The following is an 18,490-nucleotide window of genomic DNA, read 5'->3' on the forward strand; positions in this document are numbered from 1 at the left end:
GAAAAATATTTTGGTTTATAACCTAATTCCTATTCTACTTTGTGTTTCGTGCTAATGAGCAAATGTTAGCATGCTTACATGCTAAACTGAGATGGTGTACACGGTAACCTTTACACCTACACATATGTTAGCCTGGCTGTAGACTGTAGGTGGATCTACAGTCCTGTCTGAGCAGGATACAGCAAAGCTACAAAGGACACTGCTGCTCTGTGGAGACTGTCTCCATCTAAAGTAAAAGGAAGACGGATTCAGAACATGGAGATACTTCACGGACCCTCTGCACTGGGGATGCATGGGGGGGGGTCTTTGTTCTCCTAATTAGGTTTTTTGAAGTAATCGTCAGTTGAGTTCAGTAACTGTCAGACAATGAACCACAGACTTAATGAATATATGACACAATCACTGACTGTCACACAGAGCAGGGAGCTGCTCTCACTATGTTTGATGTGTTATCACTAATGTGTGTTCAGCTGATGTGAACACACTCCACCTCAGGTTGACTGTCCGTCATTTTGACTGACAGGGTCGCCAACATAACATCATCATCCACCAGAATTTAATTCTCATCCTTAATGATAATGATTGACTATTTAGTAACATTTCATTTAAAAAACAACTCACAACATGAATTCAGACCTTCCTCCTGGTCCACATGAACTTAGCCCCGGTTTTACTTCACATTAGGAGACTTTCATTAGGTTTTGCTTCTTTGCCTCACACAGACGACTTCTCACCTGCTTTGCTGCCACACTGTAGTCAAGCACCACCAGTTCTTTCCCTCCTGCTGCTGTAAGACCACACCCACCAAAAACTGACAAACTCACCATGTGCAATAATTAGCACGCACCATCTGTGCAGTATTCCTTATCTGCTGCTATTTTTCTGACGTATTTGTTCTGTATCACTGTGGTTACTTTACTTTCTGAAACCTCCAGGACATGTTAACTCTTTGTGCGATGACCAGATCACCTTCTCATCTGATGTTCAGTTCATTTTCAACAGCTGAATGTTTCCTATTCACTGATCCTGAACATGTTTTTCAGAGACAAGATAACTTTGAGTTCATCAGGTCAGATTTACAGCCTGTTTGAATGTGGCTGACACTCCTTTATGAAACACAAAATTTTAGATTTCATTTAGGCAAAAGACTCTTGATGTACATGAATAAACTGAACTTAATGTTCGAGCACCTGCTTTAACTGAGTCTGTCATATGTTTTAGCTCCAGTTGTTGGTTCAAAACATTTCATCCTTGCTCCTGTCTCAGAAATAGTGCAGAAAGTCAAGTTATAAATCATATCAGATAGTTTTTATGTCACTGTGTTCAGTCCAATCAATCATAATCTCTTCATTTAGAGGTTTGTATCTCAGGCTCTCCAGAACAGGTCCAGACTTGTTCAGTTTTTGTTTCCTCAGGTAAGATCTATGGTGTGCCACAGGGTTCAGTCCTTGGTCCCATTCTTTTAGGTTTAAAGGAGTTTTAGCTGTTTTCCTTTGTACGTGGAAATGATCACTCCTGACAGTGTGTTTGGTGGAGGTCACACAGTGCATTTCAGTTTCCTGTTGTTGTCTTCAGCTCAGTGTCTCAGATGTGTTCCTCCACAGAGACTGTGGGTCACAGTGTAAATGATAACTCAGGTGTGTCTGTTTGTTTTTTTTCCCCAGGAGAGGATGAGCTGGAAATATCTCCTTATGATGACACTCTAATGGATACTCGTATGGCGTCCTTAGTGGCCGGTAAAACACACTGTGACACACACACTGTGACACACCCACTTTCACACACACACACACACACACACACACACACACACACACACACACACACACACACACACACACACACACACACACAGTCAGTCAGTCATGCAGTCTTTGTTATGATTCTGTAATTTGAGTCAGTGTCCATCAGTGTCACACATGGAGTGTTTAATGGCAGATTCTATATAGCTCTGTCTTACCAGTCATACAAATACACACCAGGAAAAAAAGAATCAATCAAGACAAAATCACTAAACCTTAGACGTGATAATCAATGTATCAATCAATACACATATAATAACTAGTGACCAGCTGACAGAGAGGATGTTGCTCTTTCTGCATGTCTCAGGACCTGCAGTTACACTCAGGTGGTGTGGGCTGGAGTAGACATCTGCTTCAACATCATACTGTCTCATCATATTTTTTTAAACACTTCATATTTTTAGAATTTAGCCTGTTTTCTGTGTTGGTGGGCCAGGAGGAGACAGGACAGTGCTATGTGGTCTGGGCTTTATTCGATCCCTGGACACTGTAGCACTGTTGACCTCTGAGCAAGTTTTTGTGCCCTTGACAGTGGGACCAATGGACGGGGTTGTCAGTCTCTCAGTTGGTCCAACACTTTGTTTCAGAGCTAATATTGACAACTGCTGACCAGATCCTAGTAATGTTTGGTCTGATGTCACAGAACCCAGACCCAGAACTAAGACCCATGTAAGTTTAAACCTCAGTTACTGAGGCTCAAGTGTGACACAGTCTTCTAATGGTGAATCTACCCTGACTCTTTTTAGTCCCATTCTTTAGTTTATTGTCTTTTATTAGTGCCTAAGCACTGACCAGTGTGAGGCCAGATTCTTCTTCTTTTCTAAAAGAAATAACCTTTTGAGCCTAAGCATGTTCAGAAACTTATCAAACACGTGTCAGGCCGGTGAACATTTACATGTTTTATGGGTCTTGCACGTGGGTATGGCAAAATGACTTGATAGTGCCCAAGTGTGTTTAGTTTAGTTTACCGTTGAAGCTGGTGAGATATTCACCTTTAACTTTTTGGTTCAGCGTATTTTATTTCATGGGAAGATAAAGAAGGATAAGAGGGATAATGGTCATCATTGAAGTGAGAGTGAACAATGGAAACAGATTCAGGTCCATCATCATAGTCACTCTTCAGATACACATGATGAGTAAACATCCACAGGTTTCCTCCTTTCTGACCTGATGTGAAGATCTTACCAATAGGAGCTCTGACCTATAGCTGATGGTTGATCAATAACATTGTGAAAGACATCATCACTGTCCACTGCCCTGCAGCAGCTCACACATTCAAACTAACAGCTGTTTGATGAACTCTTGAAGCAGTTACAGTTGGTGTTTTTGGTGTTTTCTTAATTCACTTCCTTTTCACCTGCTCAGCATCATCTTACACGCAGCTGGATGGTGAGAACCAGTGCCTGAAGGCAGCTCAGGACTGTGGCCTGTATGAGAAGTGTGGCTCCCTGCGATCGGAGTATGTCCTGGCCTGCACCAAGCGGGTTCCCGGGTCCAACCGGTGCAACCAGCACAAGTGCCACCGGGCCCTGCGGCGCTTCCTGGAGCGGGTCCCTGAGGAGTACAGCCTGGGTGTGCTGTTCTGCCCCTGCACCAACGCCCTGTGTGGAGAGAGGAGGAGGAAGACCATCGTACCCTCCTGCTCCTACCAGGACATGGAGGGACTCCAACCCAACTGCCTCCACCAACAAAGTTTCTGTCGCCGTGACGACCTCTGCAGGTTGGTCACATGTCTGAGGCTGATACTGTCTGTTAATGATAACCTTTAAATTGATTCAGTATTCATTAGTACAGTGTGTGTCTGTGTTAATGTGTGTGAATAAAAAAATTATAGTGTTACCCTGCAGCTGACCTCTGATCAGCTGTAAGAACATGAGGACAGTCTGTTGGAGCAACACATTATATTGATCACTCTCAGAGCCGCTGATAGTCCCAGTCATTAACACATCATTGATCTCCCATCATATGGACAAACAGATCCAGATGTTTGGTGTTGAATGACTTTAACCTCAGGTAAACATCAGCACAGGTGAGCATGACTCAGGTGTTGTTACATCACAGATTCATCAGGTCTCTGTGACACAGAGAATGTAAATATTCAAGTTAATTTTCTAACCTGGTATCTCTGATATCTTCTGCCAGGCTGGAGAGTTTTTACTCAAGACATTACAAAGCAGTTACATAAGTCATTAAATACACAGTTTAACTTCTCTACAGCAAAGTTATTGTAGTCGTCATCATCTCTGCCTCCATTAAAGACAGAGTCCCAATAACCAATAATGAGTGTTGAAGGTCAAAGTTCAGCTGAACTGAGCTATAAAACAAAATATTAGATAATGGCTGGTTCACTATTAACAGGTGAAATGTCAATAGTTCAGTTTATTGAAGAGACACGTTTTCACATCTGCTGCTGCAGAGTGAGACTCATCAGTGGATAGGACTATTATCTGTGTTGTTCCCTCAGAGCTCGATTTCTTTGGTAATGGTATGTTAGTTCATTGTGTTTAAATTCTCATGATGTTTGTCTGTGTGAATGGATTTACAGATCACACATATATAGATAGATAGATAGATAGAAATACTTTATTTATCCTCTAGGGAAATTCATGTTGGTACCATGTATAATTGTTGATTGATTAATATAATATAATATAATAATAATAATAATAAACAGTTGATAATAAACCTAAACAATAATAATTAGAATTAGTCACTTCCTTTGGCTGAGGTGTTTGTATAGCCTGATGGAAGATGGAACAAAGGATCCTGAACCTCTCTGTTCTGCAGCGCAGTGAGATGAGACATTTGCTGCAGCTGTAGCTGCTTCTCTGTCCTGCCAGAATGTCGTGGAGAGGATGATTGGTATTGTCCAAGATGGCCTCCATCTTACATTGCATTTGTCTCTTCACAACAGTCCTGAGTGAATCCAGACTCCCAGCACAAACCCAGCCTTTTTGACCAGCTTGTCCAGTCTCGTGTTCATGTCTGACATGCTACTGCCCCAGCTGCCTCCAATATGTTCTTTGTAGGTGAAGTGTAGAGGGTCAAGTGCATGTTGAACCTGTGGCCTGAGAAGGTGGAGAAGCAGCCGCTCCAGGGTGTTCATGATGTGTGATGTGAGGGCCACCGGTCTGTAGTCATTTATCTCAGCCGGTCATTCTTTTTTAGGTAGACATGATGTTTTCCACAGGACCGGGACCCTCCCTGTTTGTAGGCTTAAGTTAAAGATCCTCTGGAGAGGCTCAGCCAGCTGGGCTGCACAGTCCTTTAACAGCCTCGTACACACACCATCCGGACCTGTTGCCTTTCCAGGACATAGCCTCTTGAGCTCCGCCCTCACCTCCTCCCATGTAAAGGACAGGAGACTTGACTCCAGTGTGGAGGGAGTTGCAGTGTCAGGTTGTGGAGGAGATGCCGTAGGAGAAGCTGCAGCTGAAGCAGTGGGAGAGAGAACAGGTGAGGCTGTGTCACACCTGTTGTAGAACAGGTTGAACTCATTGGCCTTGTCCACATCACCTGATGTTGCCTGGCTGTTCTTCTCTTTGCAGCCAGTGATAGTCCTCATCCCCTTCCACACCTCTCTGGTGTTGTTGTGCTGCAGCTTCCTCTCTACTTTCTTTTTGTAGTCCTCCTTCGCCTGCTTTAATCTCCTCTTCAGCTCATGTTGCACACACCTGAGCTTCTCCCTGTCTCCATCCCTGAAGGCCTCCTTTTTCTGCTTGAGGAGGGTCTTGATGTTACTGGTGATCCAGGGTTTGTTGTTTGGAAAGCAGTGTACAGTCCTTGCTGGTATTACAGTGTCCATACAGAAGTTAGTGTAGTCCGTGGTACATTCAACCATTCTATCAAGGTCAGGGTCCCTGCTGTTATCATTTTCCTGTGACTCCAACAGGACATTCCAATCTGTGCACTCAAAAGAGTCTTTTAGAGATTCACTGGCCTCCAGGGTCCAGTTCCTGAATGAGCGGGTGGTTGCAGCCTGCCTCAGTACACAGGGCTTGTAGGAAGGCTGAAGAAAAACCAGATTATGATCTGATCTGCCAAGTGATGGTAGAACTGAAGCAGTGTAGGCCTCCTTAATGTTTGCATACAACAGATCCAGTGTCTTATTTTCCCTTGTGGGACAGTCAACATACTGAGTGAAGCCAGTCAGGTGAGAGGTGAGAGTGACATGGTTAAAATCCCCCGATATTGCAATGAATGCATCAGGATGCTCGGTCTGTACTCTGGCAATAGTCTTGACAATGGTGACGATTGTGTGAGACCTGCCTTGGTACATAGTACAATCTAAGACCAACTGCCAAGAGTTCAATATCCCGACAGCAGATCTTCTCCTTCACTGTGATGTGACCGGGGTTACACCATCTATTGTTCACAAGCAGAACCAGTCCTCCACCTTTATTCTTCCCACTTGCTCTGGCGTCTCTGTCCGCTCGTACTGCAGTGAAGCCGGGTAAATCCACACAGCAGTCAGGAGTGTTGTCATTTAACCAGGTCTCCGTGAAACACATGAGACTACACTCACGATATGCTCACTGGTTTGTCACAAGTGCCTCCAGTTCATCTCACTTGTTAGCCAGGGAGTTGACATTTCCCATGAGGATTGATGGTAGAAAAGGCTTATATCTCCATCTACTAGCCTTTAGCTTAGCCCCGGCTCTGCATCCACAGTATGGCTTCTTCAGCTCAGCTGGTATGTGATGTTCAACTCCATATCTGGTAAACTTTAAAGCCAGGAGTTCTTCCTTTGTGTACATTATTTTCTCCATCCCCAGACAAAACAATGATGTAGAATAAAAAACATTATTCGACAAAAAATATACTAATATATATGAATATATTGCAAAATACTACAAGCTACGTGGACTTGTTGTCAGCGCATCATACAGTGAACAATAGAAAGGTTTCACCATGTTAAATGCTGGTGTGACCAGGATTATTATTATTATTAATCTGTGTCATGATGGTTCAATTTCCATCCTTTAATGTTTCATGTATGAGAGAAATAGAGACACTTCATATAAATTCATATTTATCATAAAATAGTAGAAACAAAGCAGGGGGTGATGGCCCTCAGACATATAAACACATCCTCCATCCTGTAAGACAAGTTTGAGAGAACAGAGGGTCCAGAGTATGAAGAAGAAAAAATTGATGAAAAGACATAGAAAATGTGTCAACACTTGTGCTACAATAAAAACACTCTACATCCACTGAACTTAAATTTACATGAAACACACACATCCTCATTTCCACTGTTTGATGTTGTTGTCTGTGTCGCTGCCAGGTCCAGACTGGCTGACTTCCTTAATAACTGCCAGCCCTCTCCTCTGACAGCCAGTGGCTGTCTGAAAGACTCAGCAGGACTCTGCCTCCGAGCCTACGCTGGACTCATTGGTACGAGACGCAACAACAAAGGGTGGGGTGGGGGGTGGGGGGTTATTGAAAATAGAAGACTGTATTTATCTGCAGACATTAACTCCAGGAGAGAACATCTGAGTTAGTCGCCAGGATGTTGAACTGCGGATCACAACAGAAACAGAGAAGTGTAAAACATTAAGCTTATTTATGGTGTTTCTTCAAGGGACAGTTGGGGTTATTTGACATGGGGTTGTGTGAGGTATTTATGCGTAGCCAGTGTGTTACCTGCAGTAGATTCAGATCAGAGCGCTGCCAGTTAGGAGAGGCAGCAAGAAACACTAGCAGAGTGATGTGCTGCTGTGGGCGGGGCAACAGAAAAAACCTGATTTAGACACTTTTATCAACGCCCACCAAAACAATCCAATATCTGTTTCAATGCTTCATGTATAATAGATAATAAAAACAAAGTGAAGTTTAGCTCTTTCTGATTCACTTAGCTGACATGTAGTTGCGACATAATACAGTGTGCGCTCTAGGTGCGCTTGTGCGTTGGAATACAGTAGTTCAGTGGCTGAGAAAAATGTAGTACCAAAGAAAAGTGCTGTTTTGACACTTTTTCTGTTGCCCCGCCCACAGCAGCACATCACTCTGCTAGTGTTTCTTGCTGCCTCTCCTAACTGGCAGCGCTCTGATCTGAATCTACTGCAGGTAACACACTGGCTACGCATAAATACCTCACACAACCCCATGTCAAATAACCCCAACTATCCCTTTTAATACAGAACAACTGAGCACAAAGAAAAAAGAACAGTAACTGATCCACAAGTCCAGATTTCAGAGCATAGACAGTTTTAAAGCCCCAAAAAAGAACAACACAGGTTAGAATTACCTTTATGACCTGTCTCCAGTCGGAGAGCAGAGCACAGTGTCTGCTGTGACAGGAAGTTTGTGAGCAGGTAGAGAGACAGGAAGTGTGTGAGCAGGTAGAGAGACAGGGAGGGTGTGAGAAGGTAGAGAGACAGGAAGTGTGTGAGCAGGTAGAGAGACAGGGAGGGTGTGAGAAGGTAGAGAGACAGGAAGTGTGTGAGCAGGTAGAGAGACAGGAAGTGTGACAGCTGACAGCAGATCAGTATAGAGGAGTGTAGAGTCTCTGTGAGCTGAGACAGTGATGGATGACTTCTCTATGAGCCTCATAGTTTAATCCTCATATTTACAGCTGACAGACACGACTGTAAAAACATCATGCTCACAGCTTTTCATCAACTCTGCAGGAGTCGACTCTGATCCCAGAGAATCTGATCACTTCTGTTATTGATTATCAGGAGCATGTTGACAGAATCCATATGAGATAAAAGCCTGACAACTACACTGTGACCTGTAGCTCCAGTAAAGTCTTATACTGATGTATAAGGAAACCAGCAGCTGTGTACAACCCTGTCTCTAATTTGCAATAGCAAAGATGTATATTTTTAATAAAGAGTTTTTTTATGATTATGATGAGGAAATTAGGAAATGTTTATTAAATTAACTTACCTTAAAACCTGCAAAATGTGATATGATATGCTAAACATATCAGTAAAGTTTTCACTGACAACATCCACTGTAACTGAAGCCTCATTAAACCTTTAAAACAAAAAAGTCTCAGAGACAAAACATGTTCATTAACATTTAATAATTAAATCCAACCCCAATATAACCAAAGAGATTTTATTGACTAAAGCAAAAACACAGAACCTGTTTGTGTAATAAAACAATTTCCCACCAAACTGCTCAAAGTGAAAGTCAGTGTAGAGTCCGGCCCATATGTTTATGTCTCACTGTGATAAATAAGTATTGATGAATGATTGTTTGTTTGATGACCTGCAGGAACCATCATGACACCCAACTACATCAGCAACAGCTCAGCTGATGTGTCTCTGTGGTGCAACTGTGAGGGCAGCGGGAACCAATGGCAGGACTGTCTGAGGCTGCAGCGCATGTTCACCCACAACAACTGTCTGCGTGAGTCTGAATTACAAGCTTGACATACTAGTCTCAGTCTGACCACATTCACATCATTCAGATTCATTTATGTTTCTATTGTCCCTGAAACTGATTTACTGACGTTTTGATCAGTTCTCAGACAGTTTGTTATATTTGTATCTGCAGGATCAGTGGCGTCAGAGTGCCATGTGCAGGCTGTAGAAATCATTTAGTCTCAGTCCAGCAGGAACACACCTGAATATGTAGATCACCTGGTCTTAATTAGAGTTTTACTCAGCTATACTTTGACTCATCAGCATGAGGCAGATGAAGCAGGGCCTGCCTGGTGCCTCCTGCTGATTAGTTAAAGTATAGTTGAGTAAAACTCTAGTTAAGACCTTTATCATCTCAGTTTTAGTCATTTTTAAGATTTTTTATTTCAGATTTGAGTCAAAACATGATGATGACTCACAGATGAAGAAAACATCACTAATCTGAGAAATGACAGCATCACACACCTGAACCCAGACTTGCACAGACTGACCTGCCTTTAGACAGTGCAAGGCTAACTGTGTCCTTCTGCTTCCAGTCTTTATGCTAATCTAGGCTAACCACTCCTGACTCCACCTCTGTCCTTAAAACACAGCTGTGAAGTTGATGTTGATCTACTCAGTCTAACCTCCTCCACAAACCTCTGAACTGATTTTCACAAAGGACACAATCAAAATAAACATTTTTCAGAAAATGCTGACACTTATTTTTTCTTCATTTCTCTATGAAGAACATTTGTGCAGATCAACGCATTCATATTCATATAAAGAAAGTTTCTGAGAGCAGAACTTGATCTTCTTCTTAACATCGATTTTTCTAATAAAGAATATCCTAAAAGAACATAAGGACATGATTTCCCATGATGCTCTGCCTGCTGTTCCAGATGCTTTTTATTCCAAAGCAGCGGAGTATTTTGGTGATATTTGGAATATAGAAAGAACGGCTGCAATCACATTGTTTTAATAAAGCCTGTTTTAAATAATGCATCTGAAGACTAGAATTAATGTGTCAGCAGCAGTGAAGCTCTGAGCTGCAGCTCAAAGGGAATAAATGAAAAATGACTTGGACATGATGAGTGTGTCTGGGTGGCTGCTCCTGCAGTGATGTTCACAGCTTGAACTGAGCTCCACCTTTGTGTCAGCTACATGCTATAGTGTTAGCATTCATAAGAGTCTCAGTGTGTGTGTGTGTGTGTGTGTGTGTGTGTGTGCAGTGGAGGGCTCCAGAGGTGTGAGGAGAGGAGCCTCCAGCTGTCACTCAATCACAGCAGCTGTCAGTCAGACTGTCGATACACACTGAGCCGTGATGTCCAAACACTAAAGTCTGGATCAATACGTCAATGCACTTTCCATAAAGCTCTGTCATTTATCAAGCTGCAGACAGCTCCGACAATAAAGCTGCCAAATAGATGTGAAGGTTCATGCCCACTCAGCTGGAGCACACACACACACACACACACACACACACACACACACACACACACACACACAAACAGTGACGGGCTGTGTCTCTGTGCAGGTAACTCTATCAGCTGGATGGGGAGCCCCGGCTCCCTGCCTGCAGACATCACCCCCCCTCCTGCTCCCAGACCCTCCCCATTGGTTCAGGAGGATGAGCTGCTGAGAAACAACCACCTGCCTGAGCACAACAACATTGTGAGTACACTTCAGTTCATCATCAATAAGACAGGCTGCTAATTGTTCTCCTGATTAATCGTCTCATCAATGACACGTCAGAAACAAGACCAGCAGTCTGCAAACATGCTAGGTGCTCACAATGCTAACATGCTAATGTTTAACAGGCTATAACCATCTGAGTATAGCATGTTAGCATACTAATAGCACAAAGTACAGCTGAGGCTGATGGGAATGTCAGTAGTTTGTACTGGACAAAATGAAATTTTGTCTTGAAGGTGGCATTAGATACAAAGTGAAGGGAGTTATTAAAGTCATCCTCTGGGGACCATGAATGTCTGAACCTTCCAATAGATGTTGAGATGTTTCTTACTGCATCAACAGACCATGAGCCAGACTGCTAATGTGGCAAACAGATACCACCATGTCTTCAAGTATTATTAACAGTACAAAGATTTTCAGTTTACAGTCATGTATTATAAACAAAAAATAAAGTCCAACACAGAGTCCATGCTGTTAATTTTCATAGTGTTCAAACTGAAAAATAAAATCACCTGTAAAAGGGTTTTAAAGAACATTATGTCTAAAAGACATAAAATAATAAACATTAAGTCATTAACGTGCAGAATCCAATATAATCAGACGTGTTGCTATCACATGAAATGACTGACAACAAATTAATGTTCATGGGGCATGTAGTAATTAATTACATTAATTGAGTGTTTAATATTAATTAACAGTTTCAAGGAAATGCCACTGGCAGGCTTTTATTGTGAAGGAGCAACAGGAAGTGCTGAGAATATCAGTCAGGCTGATAGCAGATTAGCATGGTAGCATAAGAGGTAACACACTAATACATGTGTTCCGGACAAAGCTCATCATTGCTACACCTGTAACATACTGAGAGGAGCTGAAATGGGATCCGAAGGGGCAGGGTTCAGGACTGAGGTCCAGATGCTGGGAGAGACCTCATCGATACTCATGAATAGAGTTATTCAGATGGAGGAAGTTCACCTGTGAACCTGGGACACACTGAGCAGACCATAAGAATCATTGAGTACCACGCACATGATTTTATCTCCTGACTGTTAGTAGCAACTGACCTGGAACAGAGTCTTAGTCTGATCAGGACTGGGCTCATTATAAATAACATCTTCTCTATGTAATAATATAATAATAACTACATGTTCTTTTATTATTTCAATATCAGCTCTGATAATTAATAACTACAGAACAGAGAACTGCTGAAACATAATAATAAAGAGCTTTATTTTACTAAATGAAGTGAAAAGTATAGCTTTACATGTATTTGAACCATCTGTTAATCAGTTAACAGTTAACCATCTATTAACCAGTTGACATTTAACCAACAGTCTCAACAAGTTTATGATAAACAATCACAACACATCTTAACAATGAAACAGCTCTAACACATAATTTTCTCTTTCTCTCTTCTCTCCACTTCCTCCACTTGTCTCTCCTCTCTCTCTGTCCTGTGAGTGTCTCTCACACAATGACTCCAGTCATAGTGATTGGTTGAGTAATGTCATGTTAGTAATGTCACCTGCTAAAAACACTACAACACTCCATCACTCATGATTTATATGTCATGACGGTGTCTGGGTTTGGGTCTGGATCTGGACAGTGGTCCACCTGTTAGTGAACTCTGTTATAGAGTGACAAACTGTGTGGTGAGGAGGTCATGGTGAATGCTGGCAACCACAGTTTATTTCCTGTTGACAGTCATCATTGTTTTTTAAAGCGGCCTGAACTACATGTGTATTAGTGTAGTGATGATGACAAAGATCTCCTGACCTCATCAAGTCATTTTAATCTGTTTAATGTTAACATTGTCATAAAACAGGAAACAGACAGGAAACAAACAGGTGATACTGCTCTCCTGATGGAGGTGTCGGCACTGCCCCATTATGACTGGACCTGGGGGAGGTGGGGTGATTTTCCTGTGCTGGGAGGTGACTGTAATCCTGTGTGTAATAGTTACAGCTACAGTTACTAACTGATCTGTGAACTGACTGGTTCTCCTATCCAGAGATAGATCTGTCATTTTATTTTCTGGGCTTATCTATGCCTTTATTAGACAGGAGACAGGAAAGTTTGGGGTGAGAGAGAGAGGGGATGACATGCAGCAAAGGGCCATGGGTCGGATTCGAAACCAGGCCGCTGCAGTAAGTACTGAGTCCTAATGGTACGCACTCTACCAGGTGAGCCGCCGAGGCGCCCCACATCTGCCATTTTAAACTGGATCAGTCATGGAGTCATTACTGTGTAAACAGCTGCTTGTTCTTATCAGCTCAGACTGAACTTTGACTTTAGTGCAAATGGAGGAAGTCAGAAATGTTTTTACTAATCTGATAGATGGTAACATGCTAACATTGACATATTAGCCTATTTGGGAACCAATGATATAAGCCGCCATGAAAGACCCTTCAAATGTGCTGCTGTAATGTCGAACACAGGTACTGCTCTATTAAATGAAAGTAACCTGAATTAGCTGTTAGCACATCCTGTTAGTTCAGACAACTATGACTGTATCACTTTGATACTGAAGAAAAACCTGATGGTTGTCGTCAGGGGTAATGACTGGAGTGGAGGTCACATTAGCTGCTTTTCCATTGCAGTTTTGTGCAAAATAAGAGTGTTTTTTCTTTTTTAGAAAAGTGGACAAAACACAGTTGTGAATGGTGTCAGTGTGTTTTATGTGTGTGTTCCTCTTCCTCAGCTCTCCATCACCCCCACTGGACAGGCTCTGGTCCTTCTCCCTTGTCTTTGTCCTGCTGGTTGTCCAGATTTACCAGATGCTGTGACTTGTCCTGCTCTTTACCAGATGTTGGTGCCATTAGAATGATGCTGAGTTAGCTGTTAGAATTTCCTGTTAGCAGTGGAGCATGGATGTACAGACAGCTGTGACTGATCACTGTGATCCTGAAGAAAACTTACACCTGGTTCTGGTGTATTCTGTCTTAGCAGATGTTGTTAACACTGACGTTTGTATTCGATGTGAACTCAGAGGAGAACATATGATACACAGGGGTCTGTCTAATTGGTCTCTCCCAGCCAATCAGGCGTCAGTCTGTGGCTAAGAGATGAGTCTTGGCCCTGAAGAGTTTTGGTCTCAGTCCTGTTGGATGAGGTTTGTGTCTGCAGTTCAGTGATGTGCAGACAGTAACACACACACAGAGGCTGTGCTGTTAGCTCCTGTTAGCTCCTGTGTCTCAGAGACACAGCTCCTGGCTGCCCTTCATCAACACTGACCACTAAATGTGGTCCAATCCAATCCTGGTCCTGGCTACTGTAACCTTGGCCAGACCACAATCTGCTGTGGCTGTGGCTCCCTTGCTCCCAGCATGCCTAACTGCCAGAGATAATCTGGGCCTCCAGACAAGAGGGGATTCCAACTAACTCTTCCTCCTCCACTCGCTCTCTCTCTTTCTCTCTCTCTCTGTGTCCATCTGTGTCTCTCTCCCAGTGAGCGGATTAGATGAGGTGTTGGTTAGAAGCAGAGCATCAGTCAGGCTTCATTAGTATGAATTTATTCAACACCATATGTCTCCTGCTTTTTTCTCCTCTACGCACAAATCCCTCTCTTCCCTCCTTACTTTCTTCTCTCTATCCTTTTCTCACTTCCTTCATCTTCCTTTCCTTCTTTTACTCATTCACTCAGTTCATTCAGTGTTACATCTTCAATCTACCGCCGCCCCATCCATACCTGCTCCACATCTCCTCATCTGTCCGTCACTCAGCAGTGTGTCTTGTCTCTCCAAGCAGCTTTTGCTTGTTTCTCTAAAGTGATTTTTCCAGCAGAGTATTCAGAGTCTCTGCTGCAGCAGTGGAGGAAAACTGTCATATTCAGAAGAACAGATGAGCTCTTTGTTTTTATGTTTTCACAGTCAAATTTCTACAATCAAGGGGGGGTGGGGGGGTGGGGGGGGTATATAAGTTTGTATTTGTTAATGTTCCTTTAGGTTTCCTTTAGACAGACAAAGGGAGGTGGTGGAAAAAATGTATTTTATTCACAAAAAAGTCACTTACGACCAATCCAAAAAAACTAGTCAAACACCGGGAACTGAACAGGCAAAACAGAAAACCCATAGCTATGGATAGATGTACGCTTCATGTGGCCTCATATCACCTCACATAAAAATAATATAGGGTTATACTGGCAGTTTGTACATTTGTTGTCAGGTGAAGGGGATTTAATTACTCCTGACTGGCAACAACAACAAAAGGATGCAGGACTTACCTGAATGTGGAAGTACAGTGGAAGTTTTAGGACATTAACCCTTTCATTTCTGAACCAAACCTGATATAAGAATTATTTAATGAAAGAAAGAAAAAGAAAGAAAGAAAGAAAGAAAATAACATTTAAAATTATTTCCACCAGTCTGTCCAGGGGGTCTAGCAGCTGAAGAGAGTGAGCTGAAGGTAGGTGCACTCAGAAAACAGCAAGCCAATCAGAGGAGAGGCTTAGAGCCTCCTCTCTTCTGATTGGCTCACCAACCTGTTGTTACTAGAGCTTCAGAGAGAAGCCTGAGAGAGGAGATGTAAAACTACACTGAGATGGTTTTTGGTTCTTAAAACCACAAATATATCTTCTTATGGATCAACACTTCAGATAAAAGAGAAAAATATGGAGCTCTAAAGTGAATGAAAGTAATCTCACACTGTGTGTGTTAATAAGGCAGATCGGTTGTTCCAGCAGAATCCTTCTTATCCAAACAAATGCAAAATAAGACATCTTCTGTTTTTTTAAAGATTATTTTTCTGCATTTTGAGACAGGAAGCAGAGAGAGGGTATGACATGCAACAACGCTCACACTCATTGTTTTCATGTAGTGTGAAGAAGTTAGTTTGGATCTCTGTTTGTTTGTTCTTCAGTGCAGAAACTCAGAAAGATTCTTTTGATTAAAGTCCATATGACACTGAACATATGGAATATAAATTCTGTTTGATCAAATTCAGTATCAAAGCTGGAAAATAAAATGAGACTTTCTGAGAATTTTAAATGTGTGATAAGCTGTGCGGCGGAGCATGACACATCTATTTTAAAATTCTATATTCTATAATCAGAATTATGATGAAATACAAATGAAGAGTTACCACTTTTACCTGCTGAGAGCTGTTCTGTCCTTCACACCATGTCTCCCTGTCAGGTGGTGGAGAGTGAGGAGGAAGAGCAGGAGCTGACACAGACAGAGGAGGAGGGTGATGAAGGTGGCCAGTTTGATGTCATCCCTCTGTACTCAGAGAGGGCCACCGTCTCCAACCTGGGCTCCTCTGGGACCGGAGTGGCTCCAAGCCTCAACACTGGCCCCGCTAAACCCACTGTACTGCTGCTCCTGCTCCTGTCTGCCTCCCTCAGCTGGGGGTAGAGTGGGCATACAGACAGACACACACACACTAACACACTAACACACACACACACACACACACACACACACACACACACACACACACACACGTAATGGACCCTCTAACAATCGTGGACTTATTGCTGTAAAATGATAAGAAACATGTGAAGAGATGGACTTCACCTTTTGTCAGTAGCATCCCCTCAGTCCTTCACTTCCTTCCTTGCTTCCTTCCTTCCTTCCCTCTCTGCTTTGGTCAACATGGTCTGACTGCAGCTGCAGTGGTGCATTAACGTCCTGCAGACAGGTGAGCAGGTGTGCATGCTGCCATCAATGAGCTTCACGTAGATATTCAGTATTCTGTTAGTGTGAGCGGCTCCTCGGGTGTTAGCATGCTAACATTAGCCCAGGTGTTTCAGTGGGATGAAACACTGGCTCGTAGGTAATGCTGTGTTGTTGTGATGTCATACATGTCACAACAGCCTGAAGAGAAACAACTGACAAGTCAAACTCCTCCTCCTCAGTCTGAATATATCCTTCAGCTATAGCTGCAGCTGCCAATCAATAACAGGTCTGAGGTGAAAGATGGTCCCATGTGTCCTCAGTCCTTGATCCTCACTCCTCGATCCTTGGTCCTCAATCCTTGATCCTCAGTCTTTTGTCCTACGTAAGTCCTTTGTCCTCATCCCTCACTCCTCAGCCCTGACTCCTCAGCCCTGACTCCTCAGCCCTCACTCCTCAGCCCTCAGTCCTCAGCCCTGACTCCTCAGCCCTCACTCCTCAGCCCTCACTCCTCAGCCCTGACTCCTCAGCCCTGACTCCTCAGCCCTCACTCCTCAGCCCTCAGTCCTCAGTCCTTGCTCCTTTCTCCTCAGTCCTCAGTCCTCACTCCACTGCTAGTTAGACTGATTGGGACACACTGTATAAATGTAGACTTTTATTAATGTAAAAAGAAACTCTGCTGCTGTCAGCAGTCTCATTGTGTTCACATTCATCCTCATGATGAGTGAGGAACCAGGACAGAGACGATGTGAGTGCTGCATGCTGGGTGTTCCTCTGTTCCTCTGCCTGGATGTGAATACCCCACAAATATAGAAATGCCCCCGGCTGCAGTCAGACCTTGTTTTTTCTTCTGTAAAGAAAAAGATTACATTTTGTTTTGAACGTATTGATAGATGAAGACTCGTCCTGTGTAGGAGACTCACCTGTGTGTGGGTCACCTGACAGCAGCAGAGTGAAAGGACACTGATTTACAGTGCATTAGTCAAACTTTATCATGGTGATGAATGGACTGAGTCTGCTCTTTCTGTTCAACAGCCATGGTGAAAGACAAATTACACACTTGTCTCTTATTGTTTAATGAACATGAAGCACAGAGTGTGTGATGTGTGTGTGTGTGTGTGTGTGTGTGTGTGTGAGTGTGTGTGTGTGTGTGTGGGATCAGCAGAGACTGCAAACACAACTGGGTAAAGCTTTTTGTTATAATTTAAATCTTCACTTCATCGTTTCCACCCACGTCAGCACACACACACACACACACACACACACACACACACACACACACACACAACGACAACAAACACACCCACACAACACCGCACTGCCTATATTGAGCCAATGCAGCTCTTTCTTGCTTTATTGCTCCTTCCCTGTCCCCCCCACCCCACTGACTCAGGACCAGGACCAGGCTGCCACAGGCTCTGATATGAATAAAAGCGATATAATAAAAACAACACACCAGAAACAATATGAGCTCTAAAACAGCAGAACAAATCAAATGACTCCCCAGCAGGCGAAAACACACAGTACCATTGACACCAACACAGAGAGAAAGGGGGGGATTGGGAGCAGAGACACGGGGGGGGGAACAAAATAAGGCCGAGTCCCTGTGTGGTCTTTGTGCGTTTGATGTTTTACTTGTTTATAGTTGGGGGCTGATAATCAGTCCCTGACAACATCTCTTTATCATCTGACAGGCTCCTGGGGGGTGCAGGGTTGGTGGGGGATGGGAGGTTTGCAAGGTGGGTGGTGGGGGGGTATCAGGCAGTGATAGAAATAGAGCAGTATAGTGACAACAGAAGGGCCCTGGAGCACAAACATCTTCAGCAGCTCTTGATTCTCTGTGTCTTATAAATCTTTTGCTGACACTAATGTTTTTCTTCCTCATTCCTTCCTATTTCTGGGGAACGTGTAGAATTAACTTCATCTGCAGGGGCGCCAGAGATGGTGGAGGGCATGGAGACAAAGGAGGGACGAAAGGGGCGGGGGCAGAAAATAGAGGAGAGCATCAAGAAAAAGAGGATGAAAGAAA

At 43.2% G+C, this 18,490-nt stretch overlaps 1 protein-coding gene across 1 annotated transcript in view; it reads left to right on the forward strand.

Moving 5' to 3' along the window:
• LOC111230389 (GDNF family receptor alpha-4-like) overlaps positions 1-16,997 on the forward strand; it is a 25,051-nt gene extending 8,054 nt beyond the window's left edge. Inside the window, exons 3-9 of the mRNA XM_022757102.1 lie at positions 1,665-1,736; positions 3,168-3,522; positions 7,090-7,199; positions 9,030-9,164; positions 10,695-10,831; positions 15,982-16,196; positions 16,880-16,997. Coding sequence (XP_022612823.1) covers positions 1,665-1,736; positions 3,168-3,522; positions 7,090-7,199; positions 9,030-9,164; positions 10,695-10,831; positions 15,982-16,196; positions 16,880-16,997 — 1,142 coding nt within the window. The remainder of the gene's footprint in view (positions 1-1,664; positions 1,737-3,167; positions 3,523-7,089; positions 7,200-9,029; positions 9,165-10,694; positions 10,832-15,981; positions 16,197-16,879) is intronic.
• The last annotated feature ends 1,493 nt before the right edge of the window (positions 16,998-18,490 follow it).

Source organism: Seriola dumerili, unplaced genomic scaffold (assembly GCF_002260705.1).
Source record: "Seriola dumerili isolate Sdu_G_001 unplaced genomic scaffold, Sdu_1.0 BDQW01000264.1, whole genome shotgun sequence".
Lineage (NCBI taxonomy): Eukaryota > Metazoa > Chordata > Actinopteri > Carangiformes > Carangidae > Seriola > Seriola dumerili.